General features: G+C 52.9%; 1 protein-coding gene across 1 annotated transcript in view; it reads right to left on the bottom strand.

Annotated features, from left to right (window-relative positions):
* Positions 1-2809: 2809 nt before the first annotated feature.
* The window catches only part of LMOD1 (leiomodin 1), a 47151-nt gene continuing 33401 nt past the window's right edge, over positions 2810-16559 (bottom strand). The window contains exons 2-3 of the mRNA XM_004375355.1: positions 3766-5246; positions 2810-2900 (exon numbers count right to left, since the gene is read on the bottom strand). Coding sequence (XP_004375412.1) covers positions 2810-2900; positions 3766-5246 — 1572 coding nt within the window. The remainder of the gene's footprint in view (positions 2901-3765; positions 5247-16559) is intronic.

Raw genomic sequence — 16559 nt, 5'->3', positions numbered from 1 at the left:
CGCAGAGGTAGCCCGGGCGGGGGCTGCAGGCGGAGGCTGCAGAGGTCAGACTGTCGCTTCGCCCAGTTAGGTAGGACGGACCGGGAGGTAAGAGACCTAGATCTGAGTCCAGATTCATCACCTTGAACAAACCATTTGCCCTCTTGAAACCACATTTTCTTCCCTGTAGAAGGAGCGTGTGGGAGGCGAATAGACCTTTCCGCTCTCCTTGCCACCTCTCACTGCTGGGCTTTACGAAGGAAAGCCGGGCAGACGGATGACTGCCAGGGCGTGGGGAAGGTGGACGGCGGTGGGTGCATAGCCCGGCAGCAACGTGGTCATGCATCCACTAGTGTGGGCGCCTTTCCCTCAGTTATGCAGGTCACGAGCACACGTGGCCGTTCTGGATCTAGCCCCCTCCTTTGCGGATCCAAGGCGCCCCCAAGCAGCCCAGTAGTAAGTAGGGTGGGGCTGGCACTCCGCTTCAGGCCACATGCGGGGCGGAATGGGAGACAGCTGACTGGGTGTCCTCGGGGTCCTGCGGGCTGGGGACCGCCCCACCCCCAACTCCCGTAGCTTCCTCGGGCCACCCACGCAGCTCGGGAGCCCTGGGAAAGCGGGAGAACTTGGGACTCGGTCTGTCCCCAGGGGGCGCTGCGCTCCCACGACCCAGACGCCCTCCCTGCCTCTGTTTAGCGTCTTCTGGCGGTGAGGCAGCCTTTCCGTGGCCCTGCTCCCCACACAGAAAAGTGTTTATCCTGGTCAAATCAGGTTCAAATGCACCAGAGGAATGGCAACACCCCCCGGCCGGGGCAGTACCCGCCGGGAGAGTGGAGGAAGGAGGCAGCTGCATCCCTTGGGGATAGAAGGGGTGTTTTTCTCTCTGGCTAAATTTTGTCTTAAGTTTGGTAGAAAGGGCTTCCTAAGGTGACAGGCTGTATTGGGGCTTTAAGATCTGGAAACCGGTTGATCTGGTTTGGTTCAGCTTCCACTGCTTTCCAGGGGCACTGTCGCCAGTCTGATTTCAGGAAGGGGACCTGTTACCTGAAGCAACTCAAGGGGCTGAAGACCTGAGCTCTGCCTTTTAGTGGCTGCCTGATCACAGTTCACCTCTCTGGGCTGAACTTCATCTGCAAAGGAGGGTTCTGTTGGTATCCACCTCACGGAGTTGTCAGGATTAGCCTAAGTACTCACAGCTTCTAGCTAGTGCCTAGCGCGCCTGGTAGGCAAAGGGTAAATGGAAGCTCTGGCTGGGCTTGTTGTTGTTAAGTGCCATTTAAGTTGATTTTGACTCATAGTGACCCCATGTGATGGAGTAGAACTGCCTTATAGGGTTTTCTTGGCTGTAATCTTTACGGGAGCAGGTTGCCAGATTTTTCTCCACTGGGTGGGTTTGAACCACCAACATTTTGGTTAGCAGCTGAGAGCATAACTATTGTGCTAGAGCTAGCTAAAACCCTCTGAGGTCTGGGAGCCAGCAATTGTCTCCCCCATCGTGGGCCCAGCCCTTGTTTAGGTTAGTGGAGGAGAGGAAAGTGGTGGAGGGGAGTGGTGGTAGGTGAATCTTGGGATCTGAGCTCTTTGCTCGGAGGCCCAGCCTGCCCTAGCACAGCCATCCTGCTTCCTAGCAGGGGCACTCCCCACCCTCACTCCCACCGCAAAGATGTTGAAACTGTCGTGCTCCCTGTCATTGAAGCAAGACCTGGAAACAGAAAAACCTACGAGTGGCCCGGGTCCAAGGTGGCAGTTCCGCAGTGCCAAGGGGGCCAGCAACTATGAGCCAACAGAAATCAGAAAGATGCCTTTGATGGCACCATCAAGTTAGCAGGGAGGCCTGCAGCTTGGGCAGGGAGTGAACTTGGTGAGTAGAGGAAGGGCTGGGGGTGGTTGGGCCATACTCTTGTGGGTGCTGCTCCCCAAATGGTCACTCCACTTCTCTGCCTGCTCAGAGATGGCTGCCTTCCTGGGCTTGTGATTGCTGTGGGGAGCTGGCCCCGAGCCCACAGTTAGGAAGAGTCATGGACTGAGCATCCCCTGAACATGCCTAATATAGCCATCTCAGGCTCTGTGTTCCACTCTGCCTCGTCCCCCCTGACAGTGGCTCCAGCTGGTGACTCCAGGCAGCAAGGGTGAGCATCAGGGCCCTGGGTGCAGTACAGAGGTGGCTGTAGCCATTCACAGCTAAGGTTTGTATATATTATCAAAATCTTATGGAAAAACAGATACACAGCTATTTATACAACAGCAGATGGGTGTGAGGAAAATGTCTGCTTTGGCATCAAACCTTCAGGTCCAGCTGCTGTCTGTCCCTCTCCTCCCCTCTGGAGCCCATTCCCCACCAGGCACTGTCCATCCAGGGCAAATGCCCCTGCCATGTCCTCTGCTTAGCCTGGGCTCACAGAGGGAAGGGTTGGGGGTATCCTCAGCCTTCCTCACTTCCCTCTGAGGCCCCATGCCCTCCCAATTCCTCTGCCATTGACTCACACAGAGTTCCACTGCCCAGCAGGTTTGCCCCAAGGGCTCCTCAGAGGCCTGAATCCTGGCCCTGGAGGGCAATGGGGCTGGGGTGGTGATGTGGTCCCCGCGGGCCATCTTTCCTGGATCACAGAACTTCCACGGCTTGCCAGCTACATGGGCCCAGGTCAGTGCCATCTTCTCAGTGACATGCTTAAAGGACTCTTGTCCAGAAGCCTCAGCTCCAAGTAAAAGAGAAATTTTTGGAGAGCCTCAGAGACAAGAAAAGGAAAGTGAGAGGAAATAAGGCATCCTTTCTTGAGCGTGGCCCAGGTGGCAAGCTCTCCCGTGGCAGAATAGGGACATCCACAGCAGGTCAGTCAGGGGTGGGGCAGGCGGGGTCTGTGTAGCCCTGGGAGGTGAGGCCCGGCAGCCTGGTCCTACTGAAGCAGTTTGGGCACTTCCACCTGTGGGAGTAAAGCAGGGACAGGTTAGAGAAGGGAACTCGGCAGGGGCCTCTGAAATTCATCTCACCTACTTCCCTTCTGGAAGGACCATACACTAAATACCTCAATATATGTCTGTGGAGTTAATAAATGAGATGTTGACACAGAGGAACATTTTTTCTTTTCTATAAAAATTGGATATCATCAAATGACCACTGGAATTACAATTGAGATTGTCCTTTCTCTCATGGTATCTAGTCCCAAATGATGTTGTGGCGGTAGGGTCAGCTGCCACCATCCAGTCAGATAGGCAGATGGCCATGGACTTTGCCACCTAGGCAGGGCTTCCAGGGAGGTGGGGCTTTGAGAAGCAGGGCTTCCAGGAGTGGCTCATGTGTCCATGGCACTGGTTAGTCAAAGGGAGACCTCTCCCAGGGAGCAAATCTCCCAAAGGCCTTTGGGATAAACTGACCTGTAGAACTTGGCTTGTCCTGAGAGAGAATCAAGTAAAACAAAGATTATGGTGAGGAAGAGAAGACTTAAAGGAAGGGCCTGAGGCAGAACTGCTATGTAGAAGTTGCTTCTCCGTCTCTAGGACAAACAGGTTTAACTGCAGGATGGAGGAGTGAGATGTGTGGAGAGAGATGCTGAAGGAAGCTCCTTAAAGTAAGGACAAAGTCTCACCTTGAAGGGAGATATAGTGCACCTGCCTGAAGGCAGAAGGATGGATGAGATGGCCTGAAGTCCTCTGTCAACCCTGGGAGTCTGTTATTGCCTGCATCCTGATGTGAGCTCCCTCTGCATCCCTCCCCCTTGCAACCCTGCCCTCTCCTCCAAGCCCCTGCCCAGCCCCAGCCCTGTTGGCCCATGCCCACAACTACTTAACTTCTTGAGCTGCTTGAGGTTGCTAGAGCGGATGGCGGCCAGTAGCTGGTCACGGGAGTTCTTCTCCTGGGCAGGGAGGACTTTGTCTCCCATCTTCCTCTGGGTAGCTGGTGACAGTGAGTTCTTCAGGTTCTCCATGATAAGGGGGGGGGCCAAGGGAGGTGGAGGTGGGGGTGGGGCAGCTGGAGCACTCCCCTTCTTAGGCGAGTTCTTTGGAGAGGACTTTGGAGATGGTTGGGGTGAGGGCTTGGGGGAGCCCTTGGCCGGAGTGCCCACCTTGGGCACCTCCAGCAGATCTTTCTTCTGTCCGCTGGCCTCCTGTGCCTGCCTTTGCTCCTGTAGCCGTTTTTGTCGCTGCTTGTCCATGTTGCGGCTGAGCAGGTTGGTGACGGTCATTCGGGGTCCAGCCAGCTCAAAATGGTAGCCTAGCTTGAGCAGTGTGGTGTTCTCCTTGAGCAGCTTGGCGATCTCCATCTCTGTCTTGCCGCCGCAGATGTGTCGCTGGTTGTGGAAGCGGAGCTCGGTCAGCGTGTTGTTCTGGAGGAGGGCCCGGAAGATGGCCAGGATGCCTTTGCCTGTGATGTGGTTGGAGTCCAGGTTGAGGCTGGTGATGGTCTTGTTGGCTTTGAGCATGATGGCGATGGCAAAGGCCACGTGGTCATCAGCTCGTGTGTTGGCCAGGGCAAACACCTTGACCACAGTGTTGAATTCCAGAGCCTCGGTAAACCGGACCAAGATCTCATTTGTGATGCAGTCTGAGTTGTTGACATTCACCTCAGTCATCTCCGGGTCATTGTTCTTCACCTTCTCCAGAGGCTCATCAAATATGCTGGGAGCTGCTTCCTCCTCCACCTTGGCAGATCCTTCAGAGGGCTTGGTGGGGTCGCTGGGGGCATGTTTCTCTGAACTGCTTCCCTCTTGTGCTTTGGTCTTGCTCTCTTCCTTGGGCTCCTTTTCATTTTGGGACTCGTTCTTCTTGACTTTCTCACCCTTTTTCTTCATATCCGTCTCCCCACTTCCTCTTTTCACCTTCTCATCCTCTTTTTTGGTGTCTGTGTTCCTACTCTCCCCTTTCACCTTCACATTATCCTCTTGCTTGGTTATCCCCTTCATCTCCTCTCTCTTCTTATCTTTGTCTCTGCTCAAACCTGTGTTCCTGTCGCTCCCTTTCTTCTCATCTTCCTTCCTGGTGGCCATGACACTCTCCTCTCCTCTGCCATCCTTGCCTGCCTCCTTCTTGTCCACCGCAGCCCTGACCCGGCCCTTGTCAATGCCCCTGATGAGCTTCTCCTCCTTGGGCTTCTCACCGCCTTTGCCATCAGTTCCATCTTTGTCTCTTGAGAAGCTTTTCTTTAAGCCACCCTTCTTTGGCTCCTTCCCCAGGTCTGAGTCCCCTCTGGGGCCCAGGGTTTTTTTGCTGGCATCTCTGCCCCTTTCCTCTCCATTCTTGGCATCTGTCTTGGTCTCCACTTGCTTGCTTTCCTAAGAATTCAGAAAAGAAAAATAAACATGAAGAGCTGGCTGCAGAGGGAGAGGCATGAGTATGAGGACGAGCGTGAGGAGCACTTATATAACTGCCCCTGAGCCTCAGAAGGACAGTCTGGGCTTGGGAGAGTGAGGTGGACATCCCCACTGAGGACAGCATAAGAGGGCATCTGGTTCCAGCCGCAGAGAAGGGGCTGACATCAGATTCAAAGACTCAGGATCATGAGGGACCAAAGTGAACACCCGAGGAGGTGTGGCAGTTCCTTCCCCAGAAGATTCTCAGGCTCAGAATTGCCCTTCTCTGTCAGGGGTGACTTAGAAGGAATCCTTCCAGTAGGATGAACCACACTGGAGTCTGAGGCAAAAGGAAAAATCAGTAATATGATCTTATCTTTATTTAACATTTTGATACTTGGTTCATTACGGAATTTTTTACTCCTTTTGACTTTTTAAAATATAGCGTTAACATATTAGTCATCTTGATTACTGAGTTCTTTGGTGTCCCCCTCCATTTTGTGCTTGAGGTGAGTGCCGCGCTCACCTCACCCTGGTCCTGTCCCTGCTTCCAAGGGGCTAGGTCAGTGGTTTTCAGATACTGGAATTTTATAAGAAATTTGTCAAGGAAAAGAAGTTTGGGGAACCAACATGGACTTGCTAACATTTTATTTTATTAATTCAGGGTATTTATAAATTCTGCCTACCATCGTCAGGGGCAGTGGTAGAATTCTCACCTTCCAGGAGGGAGACCCGGGTTCGATTCCCAGCCAATGCACCTCAAGCTCAGCCAACACCCGTCTGTCCATGGATGCTTGTGTGTTGCTATGATGCTGAACAGGTTTCAGCAGAGCTTCCAGACTAAGACAGACTAGGAAGGAAGTCCTAGTGATCTACTTCCAACAATCAGCCAATGAAAAGCCTATGAATCAAACGGTCCAAGCTGCAACAGATCATGGGGATGGTGCAGGACCGGGCAGCGTTTTCTTCCACTGTGCATGGGGTCACCGTGAGTTGGGGGCTGGCTCAAGGGCAGCCAACAACTATCTGTCATCATCGTCTCATTGAAATAAAAAGGAACTAACCGTAAGGAGGTCAGGGAGACAGAATAAAGGACAGACTTTACATCGAATATGAATTCACAATGCTGTCTTGAGTTTTCTAGTAAAAGCTTTGCTAGGGACAAGCACCTCTCTGTGGGCAGCCCTGGAATCCCCTGGGCCAGCTGACCTGATCTGGGGCCTAGGATTCTGCAACTCTGTGTTGACCCCACAGATCTGACGAGTTGTGCAGGGAGGCTGTGGGACCAAGTCAGCAAAGCTGCCACATGCAGCAGGAGCCACCCTGCATCTCCATGGGACTCCGGCCCTTCCTCTACAATGCAGCATGAAGTCTGAAGCCATACTGAGAACCCCCATCAGAGGAGCAAGTCTGGCTTGGGAGCAGCGGGATTCCCTAAAATTAGCTATTAAACTGTCCAACCGGACAGAGACCTCAGAGCACGTCAGGCCTCAAGAAATGCTGGGATGTCCGTCCCTGAAGAGTTTTTAAAAGAGACTGTGGCCTGTGTGTTGGAGGGTTTTCTGTCTTTCAAGAGTGCCCAGTGAGGTGTGGGAAGAGGGAAAGAGGAAAGGGAAGCAGCATTCTATCTCCCTATCTGGCCCTTGTAGCCATTCCCTGCCCTGCCCTCCCGGAGGGAATGGAGATGGGGGCTGGTCCTATGGAAACATCTTGTACCTGCATCACAAACACATGCCTTTGGGGACCAGTCCCTGGGTTTATTTAGCAGCGAAAGTCCTTGGCTCTTCTGCTAGAATCACAGCAGGCAGCCAAGGGGCACAGGGCCTGGTGAGACGGGGCCTTGGAATGTACCCCTTCCCTCCTCCTGCGCCCTAGGCCCCGGGCCCAGCTGCCCTGGGGACTCATTGGCGCTGTGGTGGTGGAGCTCCTGGAGCACACTGGCTCCCAGGACACTGGATTTCACCCTTCAGATCACCCCTGAGGGATGGCGGCAGAAGTGGAGCTGACCATCCTGTACCTTGCTTTGACAGGAAGAGTGTCAGAAGAGTACGCAAATAGGCCGTAGGAGAGGAAATCTAACAGCTTAGCCCCTTCCTTGTTGTTGTCAGCTGTTATGGAGTGGGTCCTTAGACTCATGGCGACCCCGTGCACAGCAGCATGGGACCTTTATGATCTATAGTGTTTTCAATGGCTGATTTTCAGAAGTTGATCAGCAGACTTTTCTTCCTAGTCTGTCTTAGTCGGGAAGCTCTGCTAGAACGCCTTCAGCATCATAGCAACACTCAAGCCTCCACTGACAGCTGGGTGCTGGTTGTGCATAAGCTGTGGTGGCCAGGAATCAAACCTGGGTCTCCTGCACGGAAGGCGAGAATTCTACCACTGAACCGCCAGTGCTCCCTAAACCTGTTGCTGTCAAGTTGATTCTGACTCATGGTGACCCCATGTGTGTCAGGGTAGAACTGTGCTCCACAGGGTTTTCAATGGCTGAGTTTTTGGAAGTAGATCACCAGGCCTTTCTTCTGAGGTACCTCTGGGTGGACTTGAGCTGCAAACCTTTTGGTTAGCGGCCGAGCACATTAACCATTTATACCACCCCGGGGCCCCCTCAGCCCTTTTAGGACACTCTTACAGTAATCAGCTCACAGTTTGGCCAGGGAATTCCTTCTTCCCCTCTTCAAGTTCAAAGTTGGGGTTTCATCACAAATTCCTTCCCTGTCAGGAGTTTGGAGGTGAGAGCTGGGTGGAACAGCCTTTCCAGCGACTTGCCGTTCCTTTCCCCAGACGTGCCAACTGCAGGATTTCTCACAGCCCCCTGTGCATGCCCAGCCCTCTGGAGAATTCCCATGCCGCTCACAGGCCTCACACAGAGGGAAATGGAAGATCCTGAGAGATTGCAACCAACCAACATCACACAACAAGTTCAGGAAAACCGGTTTCTGATCTCACTAGCAGCCATGAGTAACCTCCTCTGACCTTCCCTGTAGGGGCAAAGGCGCCACCCTCGGTGGGCCTCGCAGCCCTCTGGGTGCCTGGGAACCCCTGCTGCCAACACCACCTCCCACACCACTGCCTCCTCCCAGTCCAGCCAAACCAGCCCCCTTTAGAGCTGGGACTCCCAGTCAGAACCTCAACCCGCCCCCAGCCAACATGCTTTGCCACGTTTCAACCCTCTCTCTGCCCTGACACCGGGTCCTGCTCTCTCTCCCTTGTCCTCACCCAGGGTTACTCCCACTCGCTCCTGGGGTACTTCCCCCACACTGGGGTCCTAGTTGGCTTGGATCTGCCATGTGTTATTCCTGAGGAGAGGTGCCAACCCTTTAAAAAGAACCTAATGAAAAACAGGCTGGGGGTGGGGGGAAGGGCTGATTAATCACCAGTTCCCTCCAAATAGCCAGGAATGAATGGGGCTGGGGCTTGCTGCAGCTTGTGCGTGTGGCCGGAGAGCTCAGACGTTGCCTTAAAAGGAGAAGGAGCCCAGAGTCCTCGCAGGGCTGGGATTTCTGTTGAGCCGAGCTCCTCGGCACATAGCAGAGCTGCCTCCTTCGTGCTTATCTGAAAGGGAGTCCCGGCCAACCTCTTTTTGCTTCTAGAACTGCTGGTGCATCCTGATCACCTCTGGAGGTTATTTTGGCCCGAGTTCCTGTCTCTAGGCCTCACTCTACCGTTTGTCCCTTATAGCAAGAAGGATTTAGGTTAGATATAATGCAGAACTTCCACAGAGTCAAAGTCCACAGGTCTCAGGATGAGAGAGCTAAGCAGCAATGTTTTTTCCCCTTGAAAAAAGCTTTAGGATTAGGGGAAACCCACACAGGTCGTTTCAAGAGCCCTGCACGGAGGCGGGGGAATGGAAAGGATGACCTCTGAAAGACTAACCACCTGTGACATGTCGCAGGAACCTAGCTGTCAGGCTGAGGCAAGAAGCAGCTCTCTCCTCCCACCGCCCCCAGGCCTATGGCCACATGATGGTGCTGTCCAGTCACCTGACTTAAGATCCAAGTGAAATCCCTTTGACAGGTTGAGACGGGCAGTACACAGCATCCGCTCCTTACCTTGGGCCCTCTGATAAACCACTTTCTCTAGGAAGTCTTATCTGATTAAAGAGAGGCGAGAACATTTCAGCAGCTCCATTGCCAAAAGAAGGGAGGAAAAATAATTGTTTGTCTATCCACAAGTCCCTTGAAAATGAGAATGGGCTGAGGGCAAGGACCACACCGTGTGTGTGCCGCAGGCAGCCCCAGCCCACGGCTGCCCAGTGAGCGTGTGCGGACCGTCCCTGAGGTCATCTCTCTCCCCCTCTGCAGAGCAATCCCCAGGTGGCTGCAGGGCAGGGGTCTGCACACTCTCCCCAGAGGACAGCCCCAAGGGGAGAGGGAGCCTGAGTTGGAAGGGCAGGGCTGCTTTGTTTAGAGGGTTCATGTCCCAGCCACTTGCTGGGAGGGGACAGAGGAGAGGACAGCAGGGGTGACTGGCAACTACAGCAGCCCTCACGTGTGATACCACTGGTTGAACTCAGAAGCATTAGTTCCTTCCCAGAAGCGCAAGGCGAGGCAGTCAGATGGCTCCACCTAGTCTCTTGCTGTGTCCCCAGGGCTGCTTGGTGAGGCCCCTGGAGGCTCTGTCTGCAGGCTCCCAGCTGGGGGCAGGGACTCTGAGGTCCCCCGCTCTGCATGTGGTAGACTCTTCTCCTGGGCCTCAGCTGGCTGAAGTCCCCGAGGAGATCCGACAGCCTTGGTGTGGGGTCTGCACTCACTAGGCAGCACTTCACCTTGGCCTGATCTGTGGCCTCCTGGTCAAGATTCTATTACCAGGAAAGCACCAGGGAAATACGCGGCACCTCCCGAGCCTGCTGTCAGTGCCCACACCCCTCATCACCTCTGCTTCCTGGCCCTGCAGCCATGCCCACCCAGCCCCCACTTTCTCATTCGCCTGCTTCTCCCATGAAGCCAGCCCTGCAGAGGGCCGGCACCCTGGCCTCACTTCCCCGAGTCACCTAGTGACCTCCTGGTATCAGGCACTGCAGCTGCCAGGGTCATCTGTCCACAAGGGAGGGCAGGGAGGAGCTGAGGGCCTGCCAGAGGCCTTCTGGGGGGCAGCTCCCTGACAGGGCTGCTGTGAAGGGCAGGGCCGCCAGCAGGCTCAGGGCCGGCGGAGACCAAGGGCACTCGCCCCCTCCAGCCTCCTGCCTCCTTCTGCATGGTGCACCAACTCTTTACTGTTTTCCACAAAGAAGGAAGAGTCTCGATTCTCCTGACAAGACGTTTAACGGGGTTCAGTTGCCCTTTGGGGAACGTAGGGTTCCTGGGGCTGGCAGTCCTGGGAGGCCACAGTGCCTGCTTCCCTTGGTGGTCTGTGACGCAGGAGTCCTCTACTTAGTCAGCTCACTGGGCAGAGCTTCAGACCTTTAATAACTGATACCACCCCTAGAAAGCTACAGGTTCCCTCCAGGGCTGTCAGGACGACTGGGATTGTTCAGGAAAAGTTCTGACCATGGTGCATGGGAGCCCGTTGGCTCCGCAGGCAGCTGGCCTTGTTCAAATACCAGGCCTGCCACCAACTAGCTGTGTGACCTTAGGGGAGTTACTTACCCTCTCTGAACCTGTTGTCTCATAGGCATGACGGAACTAACCACCCTGCGCCTCCTCACTGGGTTGTAAGCCACGGAGTCAGTACTCAAACCTAGGTCCCAGTGCCAAGAAGGGCTTGAACAGGAGATAAGCTGCGATGGTTCTGGGTTCCTGATGAAATGTGTGTAAGCTACAACGGCAGGCCCTGTCCCCCCTCTTCCTTTTCATCTTAGTATTGTTTATCAGAGTAAAATGAAGCACTTACCCAGTGGTCTATGGGACTGCATTTTACACTTTTCCATGAAAAATTAAATGATCACATCATTTAAGCCCTAGAAACCTGCCTGGAGGCCTAGAAGCTGAGACAGAACCAGGCTGCTTTGGGAAGCGACCCCCAATCCCACCCCCGTTCCCTGGTGACAGGGGCAGGGGTGGAGTGGGATGGGGACAGAGGTCATCCCCATCAACAATGACAACACTTGTAGGGACCTACGAGTACTGGGCTCTGTGTGGGGCTGAGGGTACAAAGAGGTGTCTGTCCTCTGAAGCCAGTCTACCGCAAATCCTCCTGTGGGCCTTATTCATCCATTCACGTCTTCTTTCATCAAACATGGATAGAGGTGCATACCAGCCCTGTGCCAGGGACCCAGTGCTACGTAAGATACAGTCCCCATCCTCACAATTTAGGGGGTGTGACAGACTCCCCTTGCCTGAGACTTACTGCTTCAGCCAAGAGCATCTCTCCAGGCTGTCCAGAGAGTCACTGCAAAACCCAGCACGCCAAGTGGATTCTGACTTCTGGTGACCTCATGTGTCACAGAGTAGAACGGCTCCATAGAACTGCTTCTTGGCCTCAATCTTTATGGAAGCAGATTGCCAGGCCTTTCTTCTGCAGCTCTGCTGGGTGGGTTTGAATCACTAACCTTTAGGTGAGTAACTGAGAGCAAATCATTTGTACCACCCAGGACCCTAGAAAGGCCAGGCAGCCCTTTCTTAGCCATTCACTGGCTGAAGTGCCTCCACTCCTGCCTTGGCAGCTGCTCAGGGCACCTCCCAGCAACCCCTTTTTTGCTCACCCCAGCCCTGACCCTTCTAGCTCATCCCATGATGCCATATTTCAGAGCCCCCACTCTGGGGAAACATCGACTGTCCCCACCAGCCGTTGCAGGAGGAGTTCTGAGCAGCCCCTTTTCATCACCCCTCTTAGCTGTAGGGGCCTATGGGGGAACTGAGACCCCAGAGGATAAGGGCTAGAAAGGGGGAAGACAATGGGGAACGAGGGTGGAGTAGGGCTCTGACCTCATCCCCTTGGGTTAACACCTCTGGAAACACACTTTTCTGTGGAACGTGGAAGGGTTTGTACACATGGACCCACAGTGCACTCAGCTCCTGCCCATAGCTGGAGGACAGTCAACCCCCTAGAAACAGGGACTCAAAATAGAACCCTTAATGTGGGGTCAGGGGCTTTACCGTAGGCTGTGGGGGCTGCAGGACTGCCTTCCTCTTTGTCTTTTCTGAGGCTAATGGTGAGTGCATTTCTGGACCCCCCAGACCCTGGCCAAGGCCAGAGTCTAAGAATGCCCAGCCTGGGTGCCTGCATGTGGCAGGTGCTCTGGAAATGCTTGTTGGTGATGACAACAAAGGAGCAGCGGTGACAGCCTGGGATTAAGCACCATCCTCAAATAGCTCAGGTGGAAACCGTCAGCAATGGAGAGTGGTCAGGCTCAGAGAGACCCCACACGTAGCCCCCGTATGGCCCCTTGCACCAGAGACCGGCCGATGTCCCAGGCCTCCCCTGCTCCAGCCGGTAGCTCTGCTGGTCGCCAGCGCGAGAGCAAATCCACACGCAATCAACATCTCAAGCAATGTCGGAGGCCTGGGCCCCTTCACCCCGCAGAAGAACTTGAGCCGTTTGGGTACAAGCCTCCAACATGGTCGGCTTCAGAGGAGTTATCTAGGGTACCCCCTGGAGGAATTCGTGCACCGGGTGAGCCCTGAGCTGAGAAGCCAAGGCTCTATGCAGTCACGGAGCTAAGAAAAGCTGCGCCCCTGCAGCCATCCCAGATGCCCCCTGCTTCCCTGTCTCCACACTGCTTGACCTCTCTCTGGCTTCCCGGTGCCACTGTGAGCAGGTGAGGCAAGTCCCAGGGGGCTGGCGGGATGGCCACAGATGGCCAGGCCTCAGGCCTGGGAGTGACACTGAACTTTCTGGAGAAGGACTAGGCAAACTCAGGCCAGCTCTTCTACCTGGTAAAGAACAGCAGAGAAACTCTAAAACTGGAAAAGCTCATTTCAGAGCTTTAAGCCCTATATTTTTAAAGGGCATGGTCCCCCAGCCCTGGCTGCCAATCCACTTGCGTTCAATCCTTTTTCCCAAATCCTCAGTCCACAGAGCCTCCCAGCAGCTTCCTAAGACCTCGTCTCTCCAGCGGAATGATAGCTGACCTTAGTGAGTGCTAGCCATGCCGTGCCATATGCGTCACGTATATTTATTAACTCCTTTAGTTCTCACAACTCTGCCAGCTATTTACTAGTATTATCCCCATTTTACAGAAAAAAAAAAATGGAGGCCCGAGATCACACAACTATTACGTGATGAAGCAAGGATTCATATTTAGGTTCTCAGGCTCTAGAATCTGAACTTTTAACTTCTATGTTATAGTTTCGCATGAGCGGGGCCACAGGCTAAGCTACTCTTTCACCTCAGTGCCTACTCCAGAGATAGATCTTCACTCTGACCACCCAGAAATGAATTTAGACTAATACTAACAGCGATATCCTTGTTGTTGTTAGATGCTGTCGAGTTGGTTCTGAGTCATAGTGACCGTGTGTACAATAAAACAAAACACTGCCCGGTCCTGTGCCGTCTTCACAATCGTTGCTGTGTTTGAGCCCATTGTTGCAGACACCGTCAATCCGTCTTGTTGAGGGTCTTCTTCTTTTTTGCGGACCCTCTACTTTACCAAGCATGATGTCCTTCTCCAGGGACTGATCCCTCCTGATAACATGTCCAAGGTATGTGATTCACAGTCTTGCCATCCTTGCCTGCAAGGAGCATTCTGGCTGTACCTCTTCCAAGATAGATTTGTTCCTTCCTCTGGCAGTCCATGGTATATTCAATATTCTTCCCCAACACCATAATTCAAATGCATCAATTCTTCTTCAGTCTTCCTTATTCACTGTCCAACTTACGCATACAAATGAGGCAATTAGAAATACCATGGCTTGGGTCCAGTGCACCTTAGTCCTCAAAGTGATACCTTTGCTTTTTTTCTTTTTTCTTTTTTAACACTTTAAAGAGGTCTTTTGCAGCACATTTGCCCAATGCAATGTGTTGTTTGATTTCCTGACTGCTGCTTCCATGGGCATTGGTTGCGGATCCAAACCGATATCCTTGGCCACCATTTACTAAGTGTTTACAAGGTGCCAGACACTGCTAAGTGGTTCGCACAGCTCATCAAATGTACTCCTTGGTACCTTCTTAGAAGTGGGCAGAGCTTGGTGAAGCTCCAGTCTCAGCAGGAGGAAGCTTGAGGGAGGGGCCTGGGCAGGAGTCAGAGGCACTCATCCGGCTGGCTGGTGAGAGCCAGAGCCCTTCCTATGGGTCTCATGGTCTAACTTTCCCACTGTTTCCTGTAAGCATGGTAAGACGGTGCTAAGAACCATCACATCATCATCTAAAAACCAAACCAGTTGCTGTGGAGTTGATGCCAACTCATGGTGACCCCATGTGTTACAGAGTAGAACTGCTCCATGGGGTTTTCATGGCAGGCCTTTACTTCTGAGGCGCCTCTGGTTGGCTTCGAACTGCCAGCCTTTCGGTTAATAGCAAAGTGCTTAACGGTTCGTGCCACCCAGTGGCTCCTTCATATCATCATAGTGCCTTAGAAATAAACCACTGAAATTCACCGCTTTTGGACAAGGAGTTGTAACTTTTGAATGAGGTGTTATGGCCTCTGGGGGTAGGTGTTATCGTTCTCCCAGTTATGTAGATGGCATCATTCTTAGACAAGTCACATCGTCGGAAGTAAAGTAATAAGTGGGAAGATTGGAATTCAAGCTCAAATCTCTTCGGTTCTAGCGCATATGCTCTTTGACTACTACGCTACACTCCCGCTGTCACATGAAACACAAAGGAATGAATGCCATCGTCCTGCCCAGAGCCCCCAGCAAAGCACACATCACAGAGCTGAAGGGGGCCCCATGGACACTCAGTCACTCAGTCATGCACACAGGCTCCCGAGCGGCCGCTCTGTGCCAGGCACTGGGTCAGCTCCGGGCACATGTGGATGGAGGGGGCATGAATCTCCACAGGAAGCTGGTGTACGGGATGTCACCCACCTCCCGCTGGAGGCTCTGGGGCAGCCAGCCAGCTTTCCCTTGGATTTTGTGTCCAGGCTGGGAGGAGGGGCCATTTCAGAAGAAAGGGTCACATGGCTTTTGCTAAGACAGAGTGAGAGGGAAGACAGCCCGAAGAGACTAAAAACCGTGGTCAGAAGCCCACTGCACTTCCTTTTTCACCCTACCAGGAGTCAGCATCTACAGCCCAGGGGCCTCCACTGTATCCAAGTAAGTTTGTCACTGCTCATGTTAGTTTTCCCAGCACTTAGCAAAGAAACTCTTAAAATAAGAGGACCCATGTGCTTCACTCAAGAGTCAAAAACAAAATAAAGGGAAGTGGAGAAACCACAGCCAGGCTTGGAAGAAGAAACCAAAAGATATGGATAACGGCAACTACAGGGAGCTGTAAGAGTCGAGCTGGCCCAAGGAGAGGGTCTGGTTGAAAGGTAGAAAGATCCATATGGGTTTTCCGACAGAGGCAAACAGTAAACCTGAGAAAGATGTCATGGGGGTAATACATATGCAAGTATAGCACCAAGCCAGGAAGCTGCAGGGGATTGAGGGTGGTGCCTTACAGACAGAGCCGTTTGAACTGATTCCTGAAGGAGGAGTAGGAGTTTGGTAAATGGATGTTGTTGTTAGTTGCCTTTGAGTTGGCTGCGACTCATAGCACCCCATGTACAAGAGAATGAAATGTTGCCTGGTCCTGTGCCATCTTCAAGATCGTTGGTATGCTTGAGTCTACTGTTTCAGCCACTGTGTATTTTGAATACCCTCCAACCTAGGAGGCTCATCTTCCAGCACTGCATTGGATAATATTCTGTGGTGATTCATAGGGTTTGCATTGGCTAATTTTCAGAAGTAGATCACTTTCTTCCTAGCCTGTCTTAGTCTGGAAGCTCCATTGGAACCTGTTCACCATGGATGTTCCTGCTGATATTTTAAATACTGGTGGCATAGCTTCCAGCGTTGTAGCAACACACAAGCTACCACAGTATGACAAGCTGACAAGACAAATGGTGGTTGGTAAATGGATAAAGAGGGTGAAAGAACATTCCCTGTAGAGGTAAAAGCCAGAAGCATGCCTGGGAGGGAAGTGGTGGGAGGGGGGGAGTTGCCCCCTTGAGCATAGTCTCCAAAAGGACCAGGACTAAATTCTCTAGAGGAAGATGGTGAAAGAAAGATTCAGATAAGTAGAAAAGGAGTCAAAAGTCTGTGCCTTTTTACGGTAGTCAAGACAGCCTGGTACTGGTACAATAACAGATACATAGACCAATGGAACTGAGTTGAGAATACAGATATAAGCTCATCCACCTACGAGCAGCTAATATTTGACAAAGGCCCAAAGTCCATTAATTGGGGAAAAGACAGTCTCTTTAACAAATGGTGC

The sequence above is a fragment of the Trichechus manatus genome, unplaced genomic scaffold (assembly GCF_000243295.1).
Source record: "Trichechus manatus latirostris isolate Lorelei unplaced genomic scaffold, TriManLat1.0 scaffold00035, whole genome shotgun sequence".
Taxonomy (NCBI): domain Eukaryota; kingdom Metazoa; phylum Chordata; class Mammalia; order Sirenia; family Trichechidae; genus Trichechus; species Trichechus manatus.
This window is presented reverse-complemented; position numbering and strand designations above follow the sequence as displayed.